This window comes from Leishmania major, chromosome 5 (genome assembly GCF_000002725.2).
Source record: "Leishmania major strain Friedlin complete genome, chromosome 5".
NCBI classification, from domain to species: domain Eukaryota; phylum Euglenozoa; class Kinetoplastea; order Trypanosomatida; family Trypanosomatidae; genus Leishmania; species Leishmania major.
The window spans coordinates 30,472-53,084 of NC_007246.2; the positions used below are offsets into that span (position 1 = coordinate 30,472).

General features: G+C 61.4%; 7 protein-coding genes across 7 annotated transcripts; all 7 read left to right on the forward strand.

Annotated features, from left to right (window-relative positions):
- Positions 1–3,232: 3,232 nt before the first annotated feature.
- Positions 3,233–3,604, forward strand: LMJF_05_0110 (conserved hypothetical protein; the record flags this gene model as incomplete). The annotated part of the gene is made up of 1 exon (XM_001687435.1): positions 3,233–3,604. One exon carries the CDS (start codon positions 3,233–3,235, stop codon positions 3,602–3,604), a length of 372 nt encoding a protein of 123 aa, XP_001687487.1.
- Positions 3,605–4,599: 995 nt separating this feature from the next.
- On the forward strand, positions 4,600–5,616 carry LMJF_05_0120 (conserved hypothetical protein; the record flags this gene model as incomplete). Its single annotated transcript, XM_001687436.1, has 1 exon — positions 4,600–5,616. One exon carries the CDS (start codon positions 4,600–4,602, stop codon positions 5,614–5,616), a length of 1,017 nt encoding a protein of 338 aa, XP_001687488.1.
- Positions 5,617–7,326: 1,710 nt separating this feature from the next.
- LMJF_05_0130 (putative protein kinase) lies at positions 7,327–8,625 on the forward strand (the record flags this gene model as incomplete). Its single annotated transcript, XM_001687437.1, has 1 exon — positions 7,327–8,625. One exon carries the CDS (start codon positions 7,327–7,329, stop codon positions 8,623–8,625), a length of 1,299 nt encoding a protein of 432 aa, XP_001687489.1.
- A 2,823-nt stretch (positions 8,626–11,448) lies between these two features.
- LMJF_05_0140 (putative nucleolar RNA helicase II) lies at positions 11,449–13,473 on the forward strand (the record flags this gene model as incomplete). Its single annotated transcript, XM_001687438.1, has 1 exon — positions 11,449–13,473. The coding sequence occupies one exon, from the start codon at positions 11,449–11,451 to the stop codon at positions 13,471–13,473; it is 2,025 nt and encodes a 674-aa protein (XP_001687490.1).
- A 1,605-nt stretch (positions 13,474–15,078) lies between these two features.
- Positions 15,079–16,404, forward strand: LMJF_05_0150 (conserved hypothetical protein; the record flags this gene model as incomplete). The annotated part of the gene is made up of 1 exon (XM_001687439.1): positions 15,079–16,404. The coding sequence occupies one exon, from the start codon at positions 15,079–15,081 to the stop codon at positions 16,402–16,404; it is 1,326 nt and encodes a 441-aa protein (XP_001687491.1).
- A 1,088-nt stretch (positions 16,405–17,492) lies between these two features.
- Positions 17,493–19,049, forward strand: LMJF_05_0160 (hypothetical protein; the record flags this gene model as incomplete). The annotated part of the gene is made up of 1 exon (XM_001687440.1): positions 17,493–19,049. The coding sequence occupies one exon, from the start codon at positions 17,493–17,495 to the stop codon at positions 19,047–19,049; it is 1,557 nt and encodes a 518-aa protein (XP_001687492.1).
- Positions 19,050–19,532: 483 nt separating this feature from the next.
- On the forward strand, positions 19,533–21,818 carry LMJF_05_0170 (conserved hypothetical protein; the record flags this gene model as incomplete). Its single annotated transcript, XM_001687441.1, has 1 exon — positions 19,533–21,818. The coding sequence occupies one exon, from the start codon at positions 19,533–19,535 to the stop codon at positions 21,816–21,818; it is 2,286 nt and encodes a 761-aa protein (XP_001687493.1).
- Between the last annotated feature and the right edge of the window lie 795 nt (positions 21,819–22,613).

The following is a 22,613-nucleotide window of genomic DNA, read 5'->3' on the forward strand; positions in this document are numbered from 1 at the left end:
GTCTCCCTGGCGTTGTCGTGGACTCACGCTTGTCTTGTCCTGTCTTGCTCACTCGTGTAACTCGTGCTCGTATTTCGCGCGCATGTTTCGTTTTCGCTTCTCCCGCTCCCCCGCCCTCTGCCTCTGTTGCGCACCCTCTTTTCCTTTTCCGCAACTGCACGTCATGTGCTGCTGTTATGTAGTTGTTTTTTTCGCTCTGGAATACTGGGCGACGGGGGGTCGCCTCGGTGCGCCGCATCTCAGAGTCCAGTACCCCTCCCCCTAACTCTCTGCGTTGAAAAGCCGGCAGACCTCCTACATCTCCCTGCCACGTGCCGAGCCGCCTCTGGTGGTGACGGGGGCCAGGCGTTAACACTGCTGAAAACGACTGAGCGATGTGCCGCTGGTGGTGTCGGCGGTCAGGTCCTGGACGGCGCTGCGTCGGAGCGACCTGCGACCGTGTGAGCGTGCTTGTGCCATCCATGCGACCGGGCCGAGCGCCAGCGTCACTCGAGCGTGTCTCGCCCGGGCCGCCACACCGCCTGCTGATGTGGGGAACCCGAGGCGACCTGCGAGACGGTGGCGGGTGGGGAGGTTGAGGCGGGGGTCGCTGACAGATGACCGCGTCAGCGCATGTGGTGCAACGCTTGTGCACCGCTGCTTGGCACCACGCGGACGGGGCGTTGAGTGAGGGCTTTGGCTCGTGCTGCGCGGTGGAGCCGTGGACACGCGTGGATGCGGAAAGCTATGGCGGCTTGCCTAGGGTTCTTCGCATTCCGCTCGTTCTGTTTCGTGTTCTTGTTCCGCTGGTGCCGGTGGGCGGCGGGGGGGGACCAACTGGCGACATTGAAATATCCGTCTGGTTGTGGAGGAAGAGAGAGAGGGGGGAGGAGAGGAGAGGAGAGAGGCGATGGGGTAGGGCGTTGAGGATGGCCTTTGACGGGGAAGCATGTCCTTTCTCCTGCGCATGCGAGTACGCATGCGCATGTGTGTGCTCCTCCCCCATCGACTTTAGATGGACAGGGCGCATGCGCCGTTCAAATAGAACCGCCAGGCCGAGAGAAGTCGGTGAACGCTGAGAAGTCGAGCGTAGGGAGGAGAGGAAGCATCACGCTACGTGCGAGAAGAAGCAGAGACACGCACCGAGAGGAAGCACGCGCCAACAACGACGGCAAGCCCAACAAGTAACTATGAAGCACGAATAAGAGAAAAGTTACCGAGTCAGAGATGCACATGTAGGAGCGTGCGTGTTCTCTTACGTTTCACGTGCGCGACAGCCCTCAAGCCTGCTGTGGCGTAAATCGAGCTGCAGGCATGTCGTCGTCGCCAGGGAGGCTGTGCAGCTCTGTCGCGGTAGTGCGGACAATCAATGGTCGTAGTGGCGGCGTTGGTAGACGGCGGGTTGGCTGCATCGTCTTACGCTGCTTGCTTGTGTGCCCCCTCCGTCATGCTTTAGTTTCTTCTTTGTTTGCTCGCGATGGTTTCTCTCTTAATGCCGCTGTGTGCGCTTGCCTTGCCGTGCGATGTTTCTTCGCTGTGCCTTTGTATTTGTATATCCACGGAGACACCTTCAATCTCCTTCACAGGGGTTTACGCCTGAGTTGTACCTCTGTGTTTATGTGTGTGTGTGTGTCGTTTCGCCTGTTGCCTCCAAGCCTCCGTCTTCCCATTCCCCCACCCGCCTCATGTGCGCATGACGCTCGTGTCGGTCTTTCTTTCGTGTGGTTTCTCTCGACTTCTCTGTTTCCTGTGCGGGGGACCTCGCCCCCTCAACGCAGAGATGTACGAGTGTTGTTGTCTGTGTGGGAGGGAAGAGGGGGGGGGATGGTGCGTGTGCTTGCATGGAGGTGCAGGGAGTGGGCCATGGTCGGGGAACAGGGATAAAGAGCACGCGTGTGTGTGCGGAGGCCCAGAGTGGTCTCGGTGAGGCGGGGAGAGAGAGACGGTCGGATGTGCGCGCCTCTTCTCTCACAAAATTCCGCAGCCCCCCCCCCCGCCTCCCACTTCCTCCAGCACCTTCACCCTCGCCCACTTCTTCTCTCTTTTTGCTTTTATTGCTGTCTTGTATGAGGTGCGGGGGCTGTCCCCTCCCCTCCCCCCTCCCCCTTTCTCTTGCACTCTTCTTGGGACAGGAGGTGGAGGGAGTGCGAGGAGTGGACGGAGTGGGTGGGTTGGGTGGTGCAGTCGTGATGACACTGTGCCTGTGTGTGTTGTGTGTTGTGTTTTCCCCGTGTTCTTGTCCCTTCGCATGTTTCTTATCTTTCCATCTACCCCCGACACCCTTTTTTCTCTCTCCCTCTGTCCTTGATTGTGTACTTCTCATGTGTGACGGCTTGGCCTACCTGCCTGTGTGCCTCGGCGTCTTGCAGTCTAGTTGCGAGAGGGGAAGGAAGAAAAACATATATATATATATATTAGAGCCACCTTATCATGTGTGTGTTGGAGAGGAGACGACGGTCGATGCCGACGATGTCAAGCTATTTTCTCGCGAATCTTAAAAGCACAAGAGTAGAGACGCCTCATGCTCACGCGTACACGCTCGGAAAGACACACACACACACACACACACGCTGCAAGGGGCGTAGAAGTGGCATCGGGAAAAAGGAGGCCGCGGGGGTGGGATGAAGACTCTGTGTGTCACTTCTCTGTCGACCACCTGCGCAAACAGCGATGTTGGAAAGGGGCGCATTGTGAAGCACCGAGCATGAGAAGCGCAATGCGACTCATCCACAGCGTGCACGCACCATCGTGTGCTGAAGGGATGCGTGCGCATGGAACCGTGCCCATTGCTGTCAGCAAGTGCGCATGAATGATTCAGACGCTTCGCGAAGAGGTCCAGACGCGTCGCCTTCGACACGGCTGGCGATGCCGATGCGGCTCTTTCGGTGAGAGGCTGCATAATAGAGGATAAAGCAACGAGTATGACCGAGACTCTTTCACCACCACCACCGCCGTCAGCGTCGCTGCGATACATGCTCCGGTGCCTCTCCACTTGTCCACGCCTCACTGCTTCTTTCTCTCCTGCGCGTGAATGCACACATGCACGGATTGGACTGCTGCTGCAGCGGACGAGTGCGCGTTTCTTAACTCTCGCAGTGCTCTTCGGCCATATCGTTCCCCCACCCATCCCTCCCAACCGCGTGTGTGCGTGTGTCTGCGTGACGAGTGGAGGACCTACGAAGGAGGGAAAAGAGACAGATAGAGAGAGAGAGAGAGACAGCAGCGTAAGGCCTTTGGTGCCGTCACGTTCGCCATGCAAACGTGTGGACTGCGGCGCTTGCAGTTTCTACTCAACACACCGTTCGACCACCAACCCATCGCCGTCCCTGCTGTGCCAACGGCGCGATCCGTCATTGAAGACATCGTCCCGCCTAAATCAGAGCTTAGCCGGGTGGATGAAGTAGGATTGCTTTTGAAGCACCTCCCCGCTGCCTGCGACAAGGCGAAGCAGCTTCAGCACGACGCCCAGTACGCCAGCCGCTACTACCGCGCCCGCTTCAACCGCGGCACTCAACTGCAATGGAAGCGCGCGACACAGATCGCTGCTGCGTCTAGTCCCGCCGAGGTGCAGCAGTGGGCACGCAGCCGCCTGCACCCAATCAGTGATCCCTTCCAGTGCCAGTAGAAAAGACTCGCGCTCCGAGCTTTGCGACAGCGCGCCACAGGACGGACTCCGGCAGTGCTCCCCTGCCCGTCGTGCATGCATGGACGCACCTTTTACTGCCGTGGCGGTTGGGGGCACTACGAAAGACGGACGTGTAAAGCAGAAAAGAGTCAGGCGCGTTGGCGAGGTACCCTGACTCGCTTCTTTCTGAGCCCCTTCCCCACTCTTTCTCCCTCGACAAGACGGGTACTTTGCAGGGGAGCAGGGTGTAGCTAGCCACACTCACGCAGACACAAGCACATGAGACAATGCAAGAAAAGGAGAGGAAGCCCAATGCACGCGCTTCACCTCACAGAAAAGCATCGTCTTCGCCCTCGGTCTCTCGGTCGGCTGTACGGCCGCATTCATCTAAGCGGGCGAAGGTGAACGAGGCAGTCAGAGGACAGCTCTTCCCACCCTTTCTTTCTCGTCCGACGCCCCATCGTTGTCATGCGCCTGCTCTCCTCTTGCTGTGCGTCGCCGTTTTCGCTGTGGTGCCCCTCTGTCTCGCCTCCTTTACCTTTCACCCACCCCTTCACCGTCGTCTCTGTCGCTGCTGCAGCTCGTGCTTCGGGGAGCGTGCGTGTGAGTGGGCGTTGGTGGGTCTGTTTGCTCCCCTTTATGGGCCTCACCTCGCCACCCCGCACGCGCGCTATCGCCGCTCCTTCATCCTTCACTCTTGCGCAGCGTGAAGCGCCCGCTATCACAGGAAGAGCTGTCAAGCAGCGCGAAACCTCTGCGGTGTTGCAGCCAGGTGGGCAGGGAGACCCTCATTCGCAGAAGGGGGTGAGTGAACTCCTAGAAAGAGCGTTGCAACATTCTCATTGTGGTGCACCTTTCCGTCAACTTGCCATCCCTCCCTCTGCTTTTCTTCTATAAAGTGCGGTGCTCTGCCTCTCTGCGCCCCTCCCTCCCGGTGGCTGACCCGTGGGGCTGGCGCTCGTGTGTATCGCGTTTGGTTTCGCAGCTCTCGGCATATGCTGCGTCGCACCCCACGACAGCTGCGGTCGGTGGCGGCCGTCGGACTTGCCGTCGTAGGGGCCGGCGATGGCACACGACAGAGAAACTCGCTTCACCGCCTTTTGCGTGACCACGACGAAGGCGTCGCGGCGAACGCCAAGGGCACCATCACGGTCGCAAGCACCTACGATGTGGAGAGCGCCCTCTACTACGACCAGTACAATATGGCGGTGATGCCGTGTGTCAGCGGCGGCGCCGCGCGACAGGCACTGCGGGCCAAGCTCATTGACTCTGGTGCCGTTGCTGGAGTTCGGGAGCGGCTCTTAGCGCCGTGGCAGGCGGAGGGCGAGCGGCGCGTTGTCGTGTTCGGCTGCCGCAGCGTTGCGTACCTCAAGCGGCAACTCCTCGCTGACACAACACACTCCTTCCTCGTCGTGGACCCCTCGCTGAAGGAGTTGATGGGGGCCGCCGCAGCTCTCACCCCGGTGTTCGCCCACCGTGTCTTCTTTCTACGCTGCGAGTCGATGTTTACTTGTCTGCAGGTGCTGCAGCCGGAGACAGCCGACGTGGCTGTAGTGCCCATGCCGGTGCCATTCTGGTCTAGGCACGGCAGCCACCGACGCCTCGTGCACTTCGACTTCTACTGCGCGGCCCACAGTGTGCTGCGTGTCCGGGAGGCGCCCACAGACCCCCGCGGTGTTGTCCTCTTCACCGATTGTGAGCCCTACGCGGCTTTCATGATGGAGCACCTGGAGGAAGCAAAGTTGGTGGTGCCGTACACCCGCAAGAACCCAGCCCAGCTCTTCCAGCGTTGGCTGCCACAGGACGAGCTGATCGAAGACGTCGAGGGGGGCGCACAGCGGCGCCGTCGCGAGTTCCCGAAGCAGCGTGACGAGGAGGTGGTCGCGCTGGCGGCTGCAAAGAGCGGCGCAACGACACCGGACGCGCGTCGGTTGCTGTCCGCCTACAGCTATTCCCGCAAGTACTACCGTGACTTTGCAGAGGAGCGAGTGCAGCAGGCAGGTGGCGTTTGATGCCTCTTTACCCGCCTGCTCACCAGATCACCCGCCCTCCCACCCCTTGCCTGCCCTTCTAAAACTCGTGCACTGCCGACTGCTTCCGCTGCAGGTGCGGACTGTATTGCTGCGTGTCGTCGCCGCCCTCTCCTCCCCCTCACCACTCGCCAGGTATTCCTCAAGCCCAGGTGGCGGTTGCTGAGACAGATTCTTACGGCGCCTCCCCTCCCCACTCGCGCGCAGACAGAGGATCCTCCGTGTCACTCGCTTCCTCTCTTTTTTCTCTGGTCGCTGGCTTGCGCACAGCGCATCGATCCCTCGCCGTTTCGAGTGCGTCGCTGCTGCAGCCTCTCGCTGCTCCACTGCCTGGCCAGCACACCAATAAACTAGTTGAAGGAAGCGATGGCGGCGGCGTGAGGGAGGGGTGTGTGCGAGCGCTATGCTCGATCACACTTTACGTTGAGAACCAAAATTACATCCGCACAGGCACTGAGGTGGGCGATCGTCTGTCGCCCCCTTTCCTTGCTTGTGCACCGCCCATCCCCACCTCCCTCGTTCAGCGGTGGATGATGCCGGGCAGGGGACTGCTACGGCAACTCGACATCGCAGCGGCGCCCCTATCTGCAGCTCGTTTGTGTCGCCTCTGTCTTTGTGCCGAAATGATGTGGGTGTGTGCCTTGAGCACCATCCCTTCCCCTCTACTCGCTGCATCGCTCCTCCTTCCTTGCTCCATCAACAAACAACGCTTCTCTCCTCGTGTCGCACCCGCTCCCCTGCCACTCTCACATAAAAAAAACACACAGCGGTGGCTTACCCTTGGTACGCGTTCTCAACACCCGGTCGACTCGTCCATCGTGACGACGGCGACCGCTACCCTCTCACCCACGTGCGCTCCCCCTCCCCCTCCTCCTCTTCCACTGCTCTTTTCAACTGTTTGCTTCTGTTGAGTGCAGGTCGCCGTTGTTGTTGAGTGCCCCATTCCCTCCCCTCGACCCCCCCCTCCCGCTGTTACACACACGCACACTCAAGCACACCGACTCAACCTTGTCTTTTCTCTCTCTCTCTCTCTCTATCCGAGTGCAGCCAGGGCTCGGTTTGTTTCGCATCTTTGCGTGTTGCTCTCTGCCTGGTGCCGTCGTCGTTGGTACGGTTGACTGAGCTGTTGTGGCTCCTGGAACAGCCGAAGACACGCATACACAGTTCACGTTGTCGTCGGTCAGGCGTTTCTTCTTGTCGTGCTGCTAAGCATCTTTCGCTTTCTCCATCTCCGGGGCACCGTAGGCCGGTACATTTTTGCAGGCGCACACTTGTACGGTTACGTCGCCGCCTCGGCCCCGCCTATACAGCATAGTGGATCGAACCCTCTCGGGGTGAGGCAGGAGAGAGGCACGGTCTTTGTGTGTGCGTGTGCGTGTGCGTGCGTGCGTTTTGGCACCTCTTCACGTTTGCGTCGTCTGGCGAGCGCATCTACGGCTCGAGGTGATTCGCGCTCTCTTCACTTTTATTATCTTCCTTCGTGCACGGGCAGCCTCATCATCGTTCTCTCGCACTCTCTCTGTCGTGCCTCAGGTCTCGACGTGCTTGCGTGCGAGTGCTTCTCATTGCGTGTGTCTGTGTGTGTGTGTGGGTGGGTGGGTGGGTGGGTGGGTGCGCTTGCTGTCTCCCTTCTGCTGCGTATCCCTTTGTGTCTATCCCGATCTTGTTATCCTGCTCTCGTTTCTGCCCATCATGACCGCTCTTCCCTTCCCGCTGATCGAGGACATTGGGGAGCTGTATATGCTCGACGACATCTACGATTTTCTCGGCGAAGGCACGTTCGCCTCCGTCTTCAAGGCTGTTAGCACAATGAACCGCGACGTCGTGCAGGAGAATCAGACGGTGGCGCTGAAGATGATCGCCAAGCGCAACCTCTCCAGCGACAAGCTTGTGCGTGATGTCATCAACGAGGTGCACGTGCTTCGCCAGACGGCGCATCCGAACTGTGTGCGCTTTATCGAGTGTGTGCAAACTCCCGTCTACGTCGTCATTGTCACAGAGTATATCGAGGGCGTCGAGCTGTTCCAAGCCCTCAAGGACCAGAAGTTCACGGAGGCGATGGTGCTGAATGTAATGCGGCAGCTGCTGAGCGCGCTTGCGTACCTGCACAACACGCTTCACATTGTCCACCGTGACGTCAAGCCCGAGAACGTTATCATCTCAACGCACGAGGCTCCGTTTCGAGTCGTCCTCGTCGACTTCGGGCTTGCCCGCAGCTGCGAGCGGAAGCGGCCGCGCATCTCACGCGAGTTGGCGACGCACTTCCAGCGCCAGAGGCCGATACCGGTACGAAACATGTCGGTCGAGTCGCTGGACTGCGACAGTCCGATGCTGGCGACCCCGTGCGGCACACTCAAGTATGCTGCCCCGGAGACGGTGCAGTCCATCACGCAGAGTGCCCAGCTGTCCACGACGAAGAATTTGTTGTCTCGCCTCGATGTGTACGCTGTCGGCATCATCATGTATGTCATGCTCAGCGGCGCGCTCCCCTTCAAGAACTTCGCCAACAAGGCAAGCTTAGTGATGGAGATGCGCAACTCGCTCAGCTTCGACGGGCCTCGCTGGGCCGGCATCAGCGCCGAGGCGATCGACCTCAATAAAGCACTTCTCAACTTCGACGCCGTCTCCCGACCACACGCGGCCGAGGCACTGCAGTACCCATGGTTTAAGATATACGGCAGTGCCTTGCGGCCGATGTCGGCGGAGGAGGTACAGCCGACACCAGGTATGTTGCTGGACTCGAGTATCTGCGAGCGTGGGGCAATGACGCACGCCTTCGAGGCGATGCGCGCCACCGAGGCAGCTCTGTACTACAATGAGGAAGAGACAGCATCGACGTCTGTGCCAGTGACCAGCCGCAGCGGTTTGCGTACGCCGAATAGCCGCTGCGTAAGCGTTCCGTTCGGCACGAATACGTCGGCGTTCTCGAATAGCAGTAGCACCACGACAGCCGCCCAGACAGCACAGTCTGGCTACTTTGACTTTGCGTGAGGGCCGCGGAGTCGCCAGGAGAAGGAGGGCGATTCTGCCGGGTATGCTTGCACGTGTGTATCTCTGTTTGTGTCTGCTACGTGCGGGAAAGCAGAAACCGGCTCATGACGGTGGTGTACATGCTCTCACAACTCTTCCAATGCCTGCCTGCTCCTCATCCTTCTTCCCTCTAGGTGTGCGCGTCTCTCTAGACAAACAACGAGTGGAGGAGGGGGTTATGCAAAGGCAGGCGGAGCTGGGGTGTGTGCGTTCGAGGACGCACTACGCGCAGCATGCTGTTGCCTTGTCCCCTGTGCATCTGACATGCGTGTACGCATGTGGCGGTGAATAAAACGGGACAGGCGGCACCGCTCTTAACTGGAGGAGAATGTGTCTCGTCGCTGTGTGAGCGGAACCGCGGGAGGAGGAAGTGGGAGACACAGGGAAGGGATGAATGGTGCCCGGAGAGCACACGCAGAGAGGTGAGGAGCGCATCGGGCACGCATACGAGCAATGTCGTTGTCTGCTTGAATTGTGTTTCTCGCTTCGACTCCAGAGCCGCCACATACGCACACAGCGCAGGGTATCGTGGCAGACATGTGTGGTGGTGTGCAGTGCCTGTCTCCTGCACTTTCCTTTCTCTGTTTTCCTTTCGATTTTGCTGCGTGCCTGCGGAGCGGCTCGCCCTCACTTCATTTTTGACGTCGTTCCCTGGGGCGCGTTGGTTGCGTCCCCCTTTTGTTTCTTCTTCCGTCGCCCTGTCTCGCGCATGCCTTTTCATAAGGCTCGGTGGTGTGTGCGTGTGCAGGTGTGTGCGTGCAGGTGTGCGCTTCACACTCTGCGTCTGCGCACGCGTGCCCGTGCCTGTGTAGACGTGGCGTGCTCGGCGGTCGTGTTTTTCGACGGTGTATATGTATTATGTGTATGTGTATGCGCGCCAGTGCGTGCGTCTCTCACCGAGGATGTGGAATCCTCATGGGAGAGCTGCCCGCGTGGTGAGGCGGAGGAGGAGGAACGAGGGCGATGGTAGTGAGAGGTCCGCCACCCCTTTCCCCCTTCCCTCCGACTGCTGCCTGTTTCCCTGTTGTTGGTATTGTGGTTTGCCGTTTCTCGCTCTGTTTCGTATGGGGCTGCTGAATAAGCGTCTCTGCGGCGCACAGAGGCAGACGGGCATACTCAGCTAGGAAGTCAAGTGCAGCATGCCCACCAATGCTGTTCGCTGCATCACACATTCGCCTCCCCCGCTGCCGCTCTCCCTCTTTCTCTGGCCTTGCTTTCTTCTGCCTTCCTCCCCTCCCCTCCCCAATCCTCAGCGCCGCCTCGATTGCTGCCCTTTCACCACTCCCGATGCCCTCCTCTCGACTGGATGACGGGGCGACGGGGGTCGCCTCGGTGTGCCGTATCTCAGAGTCCAGTACCCCTCCCTCGCCCCCAACTCTCTGCGTTGAAAAGCCGGGCAGCCCTCTTATATCTCCCTGCCACGTGCCGAGCCGCCGCTGGTGGTGACGGGGCCCAGGCCTTGGACGGTGCTGCGTCGGAGCGACCTGCGACCGTGTGAGCGTGCTTGTGCCATCCATGCGACCGGGCCGAGCGCCAGCGTCACTCGAGCGTGTCTCGCCCGGGCCGCCACACCGCCTGCTGATGTGGGGAACCCGAGGCGACCTGCGAGACGGTGGCGGGTGGGGAGGTTGAGGCGGGGGTCGCTGACAGATGACCGCGTCAGCGCATGTGGTGCAACGCTTGTGCACCGCTGCTTGGCACCACGCGGACGGGGCGTTGAGTGAGGGCTTTGGCTCGTGCTGCGCGGTGGAGCCGTGGACACGCGTGGATGGAGAACAGAAATCGAATCATGCTCTTGATGCGCACACGCGCGTACGTAAGTGCCATCGGGCACGAACGTGTGCATCTTCCTTTCGCTTTCTTGTGTGTTGTGTGTTGTGTGTGTGTGTGTGTGTGTGTGTGTGTGTGTGTGTGTGTGTGTGTGTGTGTGTGTGTGTGTGTGCTGCTGGCCGTCGAGTGCACGTACCTCTTCCTGCTTCCATGCTTCACTTGCTTCTGTTTGCCGTCTCTCTGTGTCTGTCTGTACGTCTTTCCCCCCTCCCTCTCTTCCCCTCCTCTCCCCTCCCCCATTTTGTGTGTGTGTGTGTGTGTGTGTGTGTGTGTGCGCGCGTGCTGCGGTCATTGTTGTCATGAAGTGGTGGTCGTCGGATGGCACTTTCTCTCTCGCTTTCCGTGTGGCTCATCGCTTCAGCTTGCCTTTTTTTTCTCTCTCTCTCTCCTCCTTCCTGCACCCGTCCTCATCCTTCTCGGAACGTCAGTAGCAACCAAGCCAGAACAGAGAACACACACCGACGAGACACAGACAGACAGAGCTGTGGGAAAGAAAACGTGTGTCAGCGTCAATGTTCGCTCCTCCTCCTCGTACGCCACTGTCTTCTTTCGCCCTGTCTGCTGGCATCCGGACGGGGTGGCCCGAGAGCTGAGAGATGAAACCGCATTCCCTCAACCTCTCTTTTCGTGGGTCACTGTATGCGCGCGTGAATGCTGAGGCTATACATATATATATGTATATATGTATATATGTGTGTGTGTGTGTGTGTGTGTGCACGTGCACCACGGACGCACATCACGCATGCATTGCCCTCTCCCGCTTTCTCTCCGGTCCTTCCTCTTCAGTAGCTTGTTCGGAGTCGCCCACTCGCATCTTCTCCCTCCCTCTCACCACGTCAGCCTACGCGTAAGTGATTCACACCACGCTCCGGGTTTTCGAGCACGCACCACAGAGCGTCACCACTCGCTGCACTCCTCGAGTTGCCACCGAACAACTTCGGAGCCGGAGGCAAGATGCCGCGTCGCGCGCGCGAGGAGGATGGTGAGGAGAAACCGCACCGCGTCACGAAGCTCGCCAGCAGCAGCGCCGACGATGAGCCGGTGAAGGCGTCGAAGATCTCCGCCAAGGCGTCGGACAACGACACCGGCGCTGCTGCAGAGAAAAGGAAGCGCACGGAGGGGAGCTCCAAGGTTTCTGCCACTTCGGCAACGGCACCGGCGGAGAAGAAGGACGAGGAGGTGCCGAACAATGGCTGCGCCGCCACAGCGCGCCCGTTCTCGGAGTTTGAGATGAACCCCATCGTTGTCAAGGCGCTGCAGTCACGCGGCATCGAGTCCATGTTTCCTGTGCAGGCTCTCACCTTCAACGCCATCATGAGGAACACGGACGTCCTCGTGCAGGCCCGCACCGGCAGCGGCAAGACACTCGCGTTCGGTATCCCGATCGTGGAGCGGCTGCTGAAGCTGCCGAGCCACCTCACCCGCGGCCGCGGCCCAGCTGCCGTGATCTTCTGCCCTACTCGCGAGCTAGCCATCCAGGTGCAGGATGTGCTCTGCGGGATCAGCTGCGGGCTCGTCGTGACGGCCCTGTACGGCGGTGTCGCCTACGCGAATCAGGAGCGCGTGCTGCGCAGCGGCGTCGACATTGTGGTGGCCACCCCCGGCCGCGCGAAGGACTTTCTAGAGAAGGGCACGCTGCATTTTGACCGCGTTGTGATGGCGTGCCTGGACGAGGCGGACCACATGCTGGACATCGGCTTCAAGGACGACATTGAGTTGCTGCTCTCGCAGGTGGCCGAGCAGAACGGCTCTGTCGGCGCTGAGAGGCCAGCTCATCAGACGCTGCTGTTCTCCGCGACTGTGCCGGAGTGGGTGCACACGTGCTCCTTCATCGCCAAGGACAAGGAGTTCATCGACATGGTCGGCAAGGAGGCGGTGAGGACAGCGAGCACGATCAAGTTCTATCGCAGAAAATGCAACTTCAGCGAGATCTCTTCTATGCTCGCTGATCTCATCAAGGTGTACAGCGGTGCCCACGGCCGCACCCTCGTCTTCACCAACACGAAGAAGGACTGCCACGACCTGTCCATCAACAACACCAAACTGGACTCGCAGTGCCTGCACGGTGATATGCAGCAGGAGCAGCGCGAGAGTACCATGAAGAGCTTCCGCGACAACAAGTTCAGCGTCCTCATCGCCACCGACGTGGCGGCCCGCGGCCTCGACTTGCCCATGGTGGACCTGGTTATCCAGTGCGCCCCGCCGAGCGACATCGACGCTTTCATTCACCGAGCCGGCCGTACGGGACGCGCTGGCCGCAAGGGTGTGTGCGTGCTGCTCTACCAGCCGCGCGAGGAGTACGTTGTCGAGCGCATCGAGCGCCACGCGAAGATGAAGTTCGACGTCCTGCCTGCCCCCACGCGTGAGGAGATTCTCAAGGCCGTCGCCCGTGATGCCGCTGAGGACCTGGCGCGCGTCGAGCGCCGTGCCACCGACCTCTTCATGGAGCAGGCGGCCGAGCTGCTAAAGGACGCGGACCCAGTCGAAATCCTGGCCTCGGCGCTCGCCGTCATGAGCGGCTACACGTCGAACATCACCGCGCGCGGTCTCATTACTGGCACGCCAGGGTATGTGACGGTGCAGATGACGTCGGATCGACCGCTGCCCGTTCCGGTGTACTGCAGCATCCTCCGAAACAACCTCGGCGATGACACGTTCATGCGGTGCCGCGACATTACACTGTTGCAGGACGACCCGGGCTGCGTCTTCGACGTGCTGGAGCAGTTTGCTGAGCGTGTCATGAGCACACCGATGCGCGGTATCACCTTCCAGCGGATCGAGGCCCTTCCTCCGATTATCGCGCGCGACCTCAACAGCAGCCGCGGTGGTCGCGGTGGCTTTAACTACGGCGGCGGTCGCGGCGGCTTTAACTACGGCGGTGGGCGTGGTGGCTTCGGCGGCTACGGTGGGAATCGTGGCAGCGGCCGAGGCAGCGGCCGAGGCGGTGGCCGTGTGGGCGGTTTCCAGCGCCGCTACTGATGCGGTGATGCGCCGATATTTCGCAGTGTTGAATGAGTGGGATCAGGTGCGCTTCGCTCTGGCGCCTGTGTGCTCGTCTGTCTCTCTCTCTCTTCCTCCTTTGTACCGCACATCTCCGTCTGGATGACGGGGCGACGGGGGGTCGCCTCGGTGTGCCGTATCTCAGAGTCCAGTACCCCTCCCCCCAACTCTCTGCGTTGAAAAGCCGGCAGACCTCCTACATCTCCCTGCCACGTGCCGAGCCGCCTCTGGTGGTGACGGGGGCCAGGCGTTAACACTGCTGAAAACGACTGAGCGATGTGCCGCTGGTGGTGTCGGCGGTCAGGTCCTGGACGGCGCTGCGTCGGAGCGACCTGCAACCGTGTGAGCGTGCTTGTGCCATCCATGCGACCGGGCCGAGCGCCAGCGTCACTCGAGCGTGTCTCGCCCGGGCCGCCACACCGCCTGCTGATGTGGGGAACCCGAGGCGACCTGCGAGACGGTGGCGGGTGGGGAGGTTGAGGCGGGGGTCGCTGACAGATGACCGCGTCAGCGCATGTGGTGCAACGCTTGTGCACCGCTGCTTGGCACCACGCGGACGGGGTCTTGAGTGGGAGTGAGATGTAGGGGGGTTGCACTCCTGTGCTACAACGGGAAAGACGCGTTGAGAAAACAGTCGGTTCTTTTTTGTGGGTTCGGCACGTACCGCACCTCTCTCTCTCTATCCTCCCCCCCCCATCCCTCGCGTCCTTGTGTGGCGAGTTGGAGTCATGTCTTCCCGCCGCCGGCGTCTTTCCTGTTCTATGCCGGTCTCTCTCTGTGTCTACGCGGCTTGATTGATATTTTCTGTGTAACAAGGATCGGATGCTGTTGTGTGCGCGCTAAGGAAACGGTTTCGAAGTAACACCTCACGCAAAGGAGGGAGACCGTTGCACCGTGGCAGGTTACCCCGTCCTCCAGCTTCGTTTAAGCAACCGATAAGAAAGCACTCGCTAAAATCTGAACACTAGAAAACGATCATGATAATGTGTCGGTGTGCGACGAGAATGTGTGCAGCCGTTGTCCCCTGCATCCTGTCTCCTTACCCCATTCCCCCACTACCCGTGTGAGCCACCTGCGTATCTGTAGTGCACCGCAAGGGGGTGTAAACCCATGCTCGCGCACTTTCCTTTGTCGATGTGCGTGTGTGTGTGTGTGTGTACATGGCGAATACCGTCTTTCTATCTCGGGGGAGGAGGAGGAAGAGGAATGGACAGACGTGAGCACCCGCGTTGCTTGCCATTGTGTGGTTTGCGGATCTCCTGCGTGCAGACACATACACATGTAGGGACGTGCACGGACTTCTCCGGGAGACTCTTGAGCACCCTCGTCGGATGTCACCCTTCTGTGTGCCGACCCTCTCGCCCCTCTCACCCTCTCCTTCGGCCCTGGCTCTGTTTTTTTACGTGTGCTTCCGCTGCTGGTACTAGGTTGGCCAGCGGACTCGTCACCCAAAAGTAACGGCGCTTCCACGGCGGTCGCACCCGTGCCCAGACGTCGTCCACGGGCCCTCGCACCGCCGCTCACAGTCCCGCTCCCGCCCGCTGCACTTTCTTCACGGCAAGAACAAAAGTACCCCACCGCCGCATGCCCGCCAGCGCGCGCAAGAAGGACAAGGTGCCAGCGCCGGGCGCCAAGGGGGAGAAGTCCACCGGCTTCTACACCAAGAAGAAGTGGAAGTCGGTGCTGCAGGAGACGCGGGTCGACCTCGCCGGCCGCGCCCTCGGGCCACGTGGCGCCCTCATCGTTGGCACGGCCCTCCTCAAGAACACGTACGTCACCTCGCTCGATCTAAGTCAGAACGAACTAGGCGATGGCGGCGCGATCGCGATCGCCAGCATGCTGCGCACCAACACCCAGTTACAGCACTTGAACTTGTCTCACAACGACATGACGGACATCGGCGGCATCGCACTGGCGAGTGCGTTCATCCCGAATGTGAGTCCGTCTGGCCAGCCCGGTCAGTGGAACCGCACGCTGTTTAGCCTCGTTCTCATGGGCAACCAGCTCGGCGATGACACCCTCCTTGCCATGAGCAACGCCGCGGCCTGTCACCGCGACTTGACCCGCGTGGACCTCTCGTGGAACAAGGTTGGACAGAACGGTACGAAGTGCCTCATGCGCGCCTACCAGCGCAACCCCCTGTGCGTGTACCAACTAGCCGCCAACGCGCTCGGTGACGAAGGCACTGTGTACCTGTGCGAGGCGTTGCAGCGCTACGGCGGCAAGAGTCAGACAACGCTCAACCTATACCGCAACGCCATCAGCTGCCCCGGCACCGAAGCAGTTGGCCGACTTCTGGCGAACTCCTCCATCGTGCAGGACGTGAGCCTCGCCGGTAACACGATCGGCTTCAAGGGTGTGCAGGCACTGCAGCGTCAGTTGACGGACGCCGCCGTGATCGCCAGCTGCTCCTTGCGCATCCTCAACCTCAGCAACAACTGGATTGGCGATGAGGGGGCGGCAAGCGTAGCGGCCATCATCAAGGCCAATATTCCCTCGCTCGAGCGTCTCGACGTGTCCGAAAACAAAATCACCGACGTTGGCGCCACCGCCATTGTCACAGCGGCGCTGCAGAACACGCATCTGCTGCTACTGAACTGCGAGGCAAACCACCTTGGAGCCAAGGCAGTAGACGCGGTGGTACAACTTATCCATGAGACGCGCACGCTGACATCACTCAACGTGGCCGGCTGCGTCAACTCGGCTGATCACCGGCGCACGCTGACCATCGCGGTGGGTGAGACCGATGGGCTGCACGTTGAGCTAGGCCCGAATCCGGAAGATGCGGCTGGTGCGGAGGGCACAGCCCTAATAGAGAAGATTACAGAGCACCTGCAGATGCTGGCGGACCAAGAGGCGCAGCGGCAGAAGGAGAGCATGGCTGCAAAGAAGCTGAAAAAGGCCCGCTAGCGGTGGAGGAGGGCGAGGAGGTCGGCGCCGGTGTCTGTGTTGCCGATGGGCAGCAGCAGCAGCAGCCGAGAGAGATGGGCAATCCCCCTCCCCTCCTTCGTATGCTGCGGAGGCGGATGCGGATGGACATGACGGCCACCCACCCGCCCACCCACCCTTGCGGTTTCTTTTTATTTTTCGTCCCTTGTCACCGTTCTGTTCCCTTCGAGATGTAAGCTACCACTGCCACCTGAAAGGAAGAGGCACAAGAAACGAGTGCCGCGCCCGCACCGTGCACCAACGACCGCCTCCCCTCTACTGCTACCGCTATCTCTCTGTCTCTGAGTGTGTGTGTGTGTGTGTTTGGATGTGCGATGTATGTCCCCGCTCCAAGAGACGATGGCAGATTGGGAGGAAGAGAAGGGGGGCCGGCGGTGTGCTTGGTGCGGATGTTTCAAAATGGCGCGAACAAAGGGCGGACGGTGCGCGCCTCTGCTCGCACTGTTTCCGTTCTGTTTCAAGTATTTGACACGACGGGGGAAAGTGAAGCCACGCATTGCCATCATCATCTTCGTGTCACGCTCAAGGGCGCGCATGCAAGGCAGCGTGCGCGTGCGCGCAAGAGGCGCTTGTGTGGTTCACTGCTGCAGTCGTCTGCGTTTCGAGCCGTCTGCAGCATCGTCATCGGTGTCGTGTTGTTGGAGTAATGTCTCCATTTTCATCCCCCTCTCTCTCCGTCTTTTCGGTGTGGTCGATTTCGTGCCGCAAGAGCGGAAGGGACCGCCCACAGGTTGTGCGCTGTGATCCTCTGCGGCCGTGTGTGTGTGCGCGCACGCGAGTACCAGAGACCCCCAGACGCAGCGCTCTCCCTCCTTCCGTGTCCCACCAGACCCCCACCCCCTCACACACACGTCAGAACATGCAGGCATGCGTAGGGGGTGTTCTCATGCATTCTCTCGTACTCACACCATACACCATACACCATACCATCTCATAGACTTGTGCACACGGTAGCTGCCCCTCCCCTTCACCCCGGCATTGCTGCCTCCTTTTCCGCATCCCTCCTCCCCCTTCTCTCTACACGCGCGCACACGCACGCAGTCTGTGCGATGCCAATTATTAAAAGCCGTGTCCATGCCGATGAACTCCATGCGGCGAAGAACGCGCTCACCGCTGCCAATCGCGAGGCCGACGCGCTGCACCAGCAGGTGCTCGAACAGCGCGCGCAACTCGACCAGCGTGCTCAGCAAAACGCGAGGCTTGCTGCGGAGCTTGTGGAGGCTGAGACGAAGCTGGAAGAGGCGCACCGCCAGCTCGCCGAGATGCAGGCACACGCCCAAGTGCGAGAGGAGCACCACCGCGAACAGGTGCACCGCATGGCGCAGAACTTGCGCACTCTGGAGGATATGGTTCAGGCGTCGCGGCGGAGCGAGAGGGAAGGACCGAGTTGGATGTACCACCGTGGGCAGAGCGCCGGCAACAGTTCCACGGACGACGCAGGCCGGGCTCGGCAGCGTGGGGAGTTGATCTGCTCCCAAACGAGTGCGGCGTTGCAGCGGCCGCCGGCTGTGCCGACACGAGGCGACAAGGCTGTACGAGAGCAGCACCGCCCGCCGCCTAGCCCCTCTCCGGCGGCAAGTCCACCGATCTCCGCGCAGGCTTTGTACTGGCAGGAGCAGCTGCTTGACTTCAGTCAGCGTGCGGCCGAGGGCTTTGGCGAAGTGCAGCGACAGCTGCGCCACTGCCTGCCTCCCTCGCCCCCTAGCACCTCGCCTGCGGCCGCAGGCAGTAATGCACACTCTGACCAGGAACCGCTTGCTACCAGTGCATCTCCCGTCCCTGATGCATATCGATGGAGCCGGCAGCTGCGCCGCCTCCACGCACAGTTCGACGAAGTAGTGCAGGCCGACTCGAAGCTCATCAGCTTCCTGCTCCTCGTGGCGCAGCAACAGGGCCAGCAGATTCGCACCCTTCAGGAGCGGTGGGCCGAGGCACAGAACACTGTGCGAGAGGCGGAAGCGGTGCTGGACGAAGCGAGCGCGCGAGTGTCCCGTAATGCACAGGAATCGGCGGTGTTGCGCCAAGAGTGCGCCGTCCTTACAGAGGCGCAGACAGCCCTGCAGGCGCAGCTCACCAACCGCACCCGCGAGCACCAAGCCGCCGTCGCTGCCCTACATCGTCTGCAGGAGGCGCACGCGCAACTCACCAACGCTCGCACGAGGCAAGAGGAGATGTGGACCACGCGCCTGACGCAGGCTGCTGAGCTCCAGCAGCAGGCCAGCAACTACGCACAGAAGCTCGAGGCAGCGTTACTCGATAAGGAGCAGCTCATGTCTGCGGCGGCGGCATCGGCTGAGCAGGGGCTTCGGCGAGAAGTCCTCGAAGCCGCCAAGAAACGTGTGGCGGTGTTTTTGAGACAGCTCAACGCCTCCGTAGAGGAGCTGCACTGCTCTCTAGCAAGTCTCTCCAGCCCACCACCCTCGTTGGCGCCCGCCGCTTCGGCCGTGGCAGGGGGCACCCTGCAGAAGGTGTCGTCGGCCGCCTCGCCGGAGCCCTCCCCGCCAGGGGCGTCCTCATCGGCATACTCCGCCTCTCTCTCACCCTTACCACCGTCTTTCAGTCAATCGCTCCTGTTGCCCGGGAGCTTGACTGCTGCGTCGATGTAGCGCCGTGCGCCTACTCGTGACGATGCGACGACACATGAGTGGAGGGCTCCGTCCCACCCCCTCTTCTCGGTCCATCATCTACCGTGTAGAATACTTGTTTGTGTGGACCAGGACACGGTCGCATGCACGCACATCGTTATCAGCGTCAAGATGAACGCATGCGCGCAGGCTCACAGAGAGAGAGAGAGAGAGACGTGCGCACCTCTCTGAATTCGTGAGGCAGCTGCCACTTAGAGTAGTGCTTTCAAAGCCCACCTCGCTGCCGTCGTCTTTTTCTGAAGACAGTGCTGCAGCTGCCTCTCTCCTCGCGTTCGCTGTGTGCTGTTCTCGCGTGCTCTCTGACCCACCATCTGGCACTCCTCTTCTCCGCCTTCTTCACAGAAGCCGTCGTCTCCCCGGCGCAAGCACAGCGAGGCGCTCTCTGCTCGCTGATGCCCGTCACATACTCACCTTTCCCTTTCTCATTGTCGTGTTCACTCCAAGATGGTGTCCGTGTTAGTGCAGCGGCAGCAACACGAGGCCGCCAGGCGCAGGGAGCGCCTTCGCGCCGCCCGCCAGGCAGCGGCGGCGCTCTCCATCCAGCAGGCTCGCGCCTATCAGAAACAGAAGCGGCAACAGGAGGCGTGCGTTCGCGAGGACGCTCGTCAGCTGTGGTTGCAGTCGAACGCGCGCGACTTGGCGGCCATCGACGGGCTCGTGGCGCGCGCCGCTACGGAGCAGGGCGAAGCACAGGAGGCGGCTGGGCACTACGAGGCCAATCTGCAGGCGGAAGCGTACGAGGAGGCGGCCGCGTGGCAGGCGGAGCGGCAGTTGGAGGAAGCACGACACCGCCTCGCGGTTGCCTACACCCGGACACAGGCGCATGAACGGGCGAAGCCGGCACGCGAAGCCGAGCAGCGTCGTGCAGCCGTGCGTGTGACGGAGAAGGTGAGGGCGGCGCGGGTGGCGACTGCGGCGCCGGCGGCTCTTTCTCTGTCGAGCGTTCTAGCCAGCTTGCAGGGTGCGCCAGTGGCCACGCACGTACCGCGCGCCAGCGTCCCAGTTCCGCGACCAAGTCTCGAGTCCCTGCGTAACGCTGTTGGGTCGACCGCTGGAGCAGCCCGTGCCGATGTTCCGCCTGCTGCACTGTCGCCTCTGCGCCGTTGGCGCATGTCCCACGTCGCCCCGCATGTGCATGTCACCCTGCACGGCGACCCGACGCATCGTGTTACCGCTCGTGAAGAGAATGCGAGAAGCGCTCTGGCGGCCGCGGACGATGCAGTCCCTGCTTCTGCAGATGCCTATGCGGCAGAATGTGCAGCCGTCCAGCAGCAGAGGGATGAGGTACTGAAAGACGGCCAGGAGCGTGCAGCGCAGAGGGCTGCGTCCCTCTTGCGCCGCCAGCGTGCGAAGGAGCTGCAGGAAGAGAGGGAGCAGCAGGCACAGCGGGAGCGGCTTGCTGCGGTCAAGGCACACTACCGTCACCCACACGAAGAAGGCACCGCAAGTGGCGGCGATAAAGGCGCGGCGCCGGAAGGCGGCACACACCCTGCCACAACCACAGCCGGCAGCAGCAGCGGCGGCAGTAACGGCAGTCCGAATCACCAACACCGCCGTCCTCAACGGCAGCGTACGCCTCAGCGGCTTGCCTGCCATCAGCAAGCGTACATAAAGGGCGAAGAAGAATTCCGAGCGGCGTTCTTGGAGGCGCCACCCCTAGTGGTGCGCCTGGATGAGCAGCCGCCACGTCGTGCCCCGCTAAGCGAGCTCTTGAGACCCGTGAAGGTGGCGGAACTGCTGTACAGCATTGCAAACTCTGTCCCAGTAGATCCCGTTCCATTCACACCGGCGCCGCATCAAGGATCCGGTGCCGCAGCAGCCGTATCACCGTCTTTTCCGATGACAGGCGAGGTGCCACCATCTGCGCAACCCTCCGCCAGAGCGCGCGTGCTGCCATCAGTGCCCCTCCGCATGCTGCCCCTCGATGAGCGTAGCAGCGCTGCACGTGCGACAGCTGAGTCGGCACCAGAGGACAGAGCTGCTGCGGCAACACCCCTGAGCAGCGGCGAGGAGGGCTGCTCGTTGCCGCCGCCCCCACCACCTGCGCCGAGAGGCTCCAGCGGCGCGCTACGCGCATCTGCAGAGGCGTCGACCGCACCGTCGCCGATGCGGCTCGATGTTCTAGTGAGCCGTACATCGCGCTCGCGGACGCCGTCGCCAGAGAAGGCCGCGGCTGTAGAGGAGCTTGTCGCTCTCTCTCCTCTCACCCCGGCTCCCCCTGCAGCGGGCACATGCGTGCCCGAGTCACCGTCACGGCCGCCGCCGTGCGCTGGGGGGGCTTTGAGAGAGCTTGGTCAAGCATCTGCTAACATGGGCGCCTCAGATGTGACGATGGCGTATCCGCAGCAGCCCTTGGCAGCCCCGGGGGGGAGACGGGCCACTTCCGCCCACGCGAATGCGTCAGCGTCGCCGTCTGCGCTATCCTCGATGATGGAGCGCGCACCGACTCACCACTGCCGCCGCCGCAGCGCCACGCCGCCGTCGTCACTGTCCACCACCACCACCACCACCACCACCGAGACTGCCGAGCCGCCGAGCGGCTCCTCTTCCCCGGCCTCCGTGGGAAGCAGCAGCAGCAGCAGCAGCAGCGGTATCGACGCCTCTTCCTCTTCGTATAACAGCGCCAGCACCAGTGGATCGTCACGCCACCCGATGCCGGTGATGACGGCGGAACAGCTGAAGCTGGCACTCCTGCGTCTGCGCAGCCGCATCAGGTCAGCACAGATGTAGCGTTGAGGGGACAGGAAAGCACGAGAGGGAAGAACTCGTGGCGCGTGCTCGCCGCAGGCTCCTCGCTCTCAAGGCCTTCAGAGATTGCCTCGCTGTCATGAAAGGCACACACGGGCAGAGTTGCTTCTTCATGCGCTGTGGATCTCTGTGCTTTGTGCCTTCCGCGCCGAGCGCAGGCGCGTCGCGTTGTTCGTATTTCCATCGTCCCTCATGCTCTCACTGCGTGTGTATTAGATTTAGAAGGGTGCAGGGGCACTGCCAGACATACACGCTTACAGAGGTGCAGGCATAGACGTGAGTCGCCCCCTATTTCCCCCCCCCTCCTCCTCTTCGCCTACTGCTCGCCGTGACCTGTGGGAGGGTCGTTGAGCGGATGGGGGTGGGGAGGGGGCGGGCGGGCGGGACCGTCGACTGTCGCACAAGGAGAAACAAAACAGCAGTTGTACAAGGTAGACGCCGGGAGAATGCCTTCCCACCCACGCGCTCACGTGACGGTGTACGAAGGGGGAGAAAGCAGCAACAAGAGGCCTCGAGAATGTCCTCTGCCCACTGGGCAGGGGTGCAGCGGCCGTCGGCTCAGAGAGCCGCCTCCCCCTCCCCTCACCGTTATCCATTTCATGCCCCTCCCCGCAGAGTGCACATTCTGCACACCGTGTCACACTCGCACGTAACAGTGCGTCTTCCCGCCAATGACTAGACGTTGCGCCTGCCCCACTCTGCCGACCTCTCCCCTCTCCTTGCCCGTCTTCACTTCCCCTTGCGCGCTTGTGCGGCATCGCCCCGCTGACGTCTGCC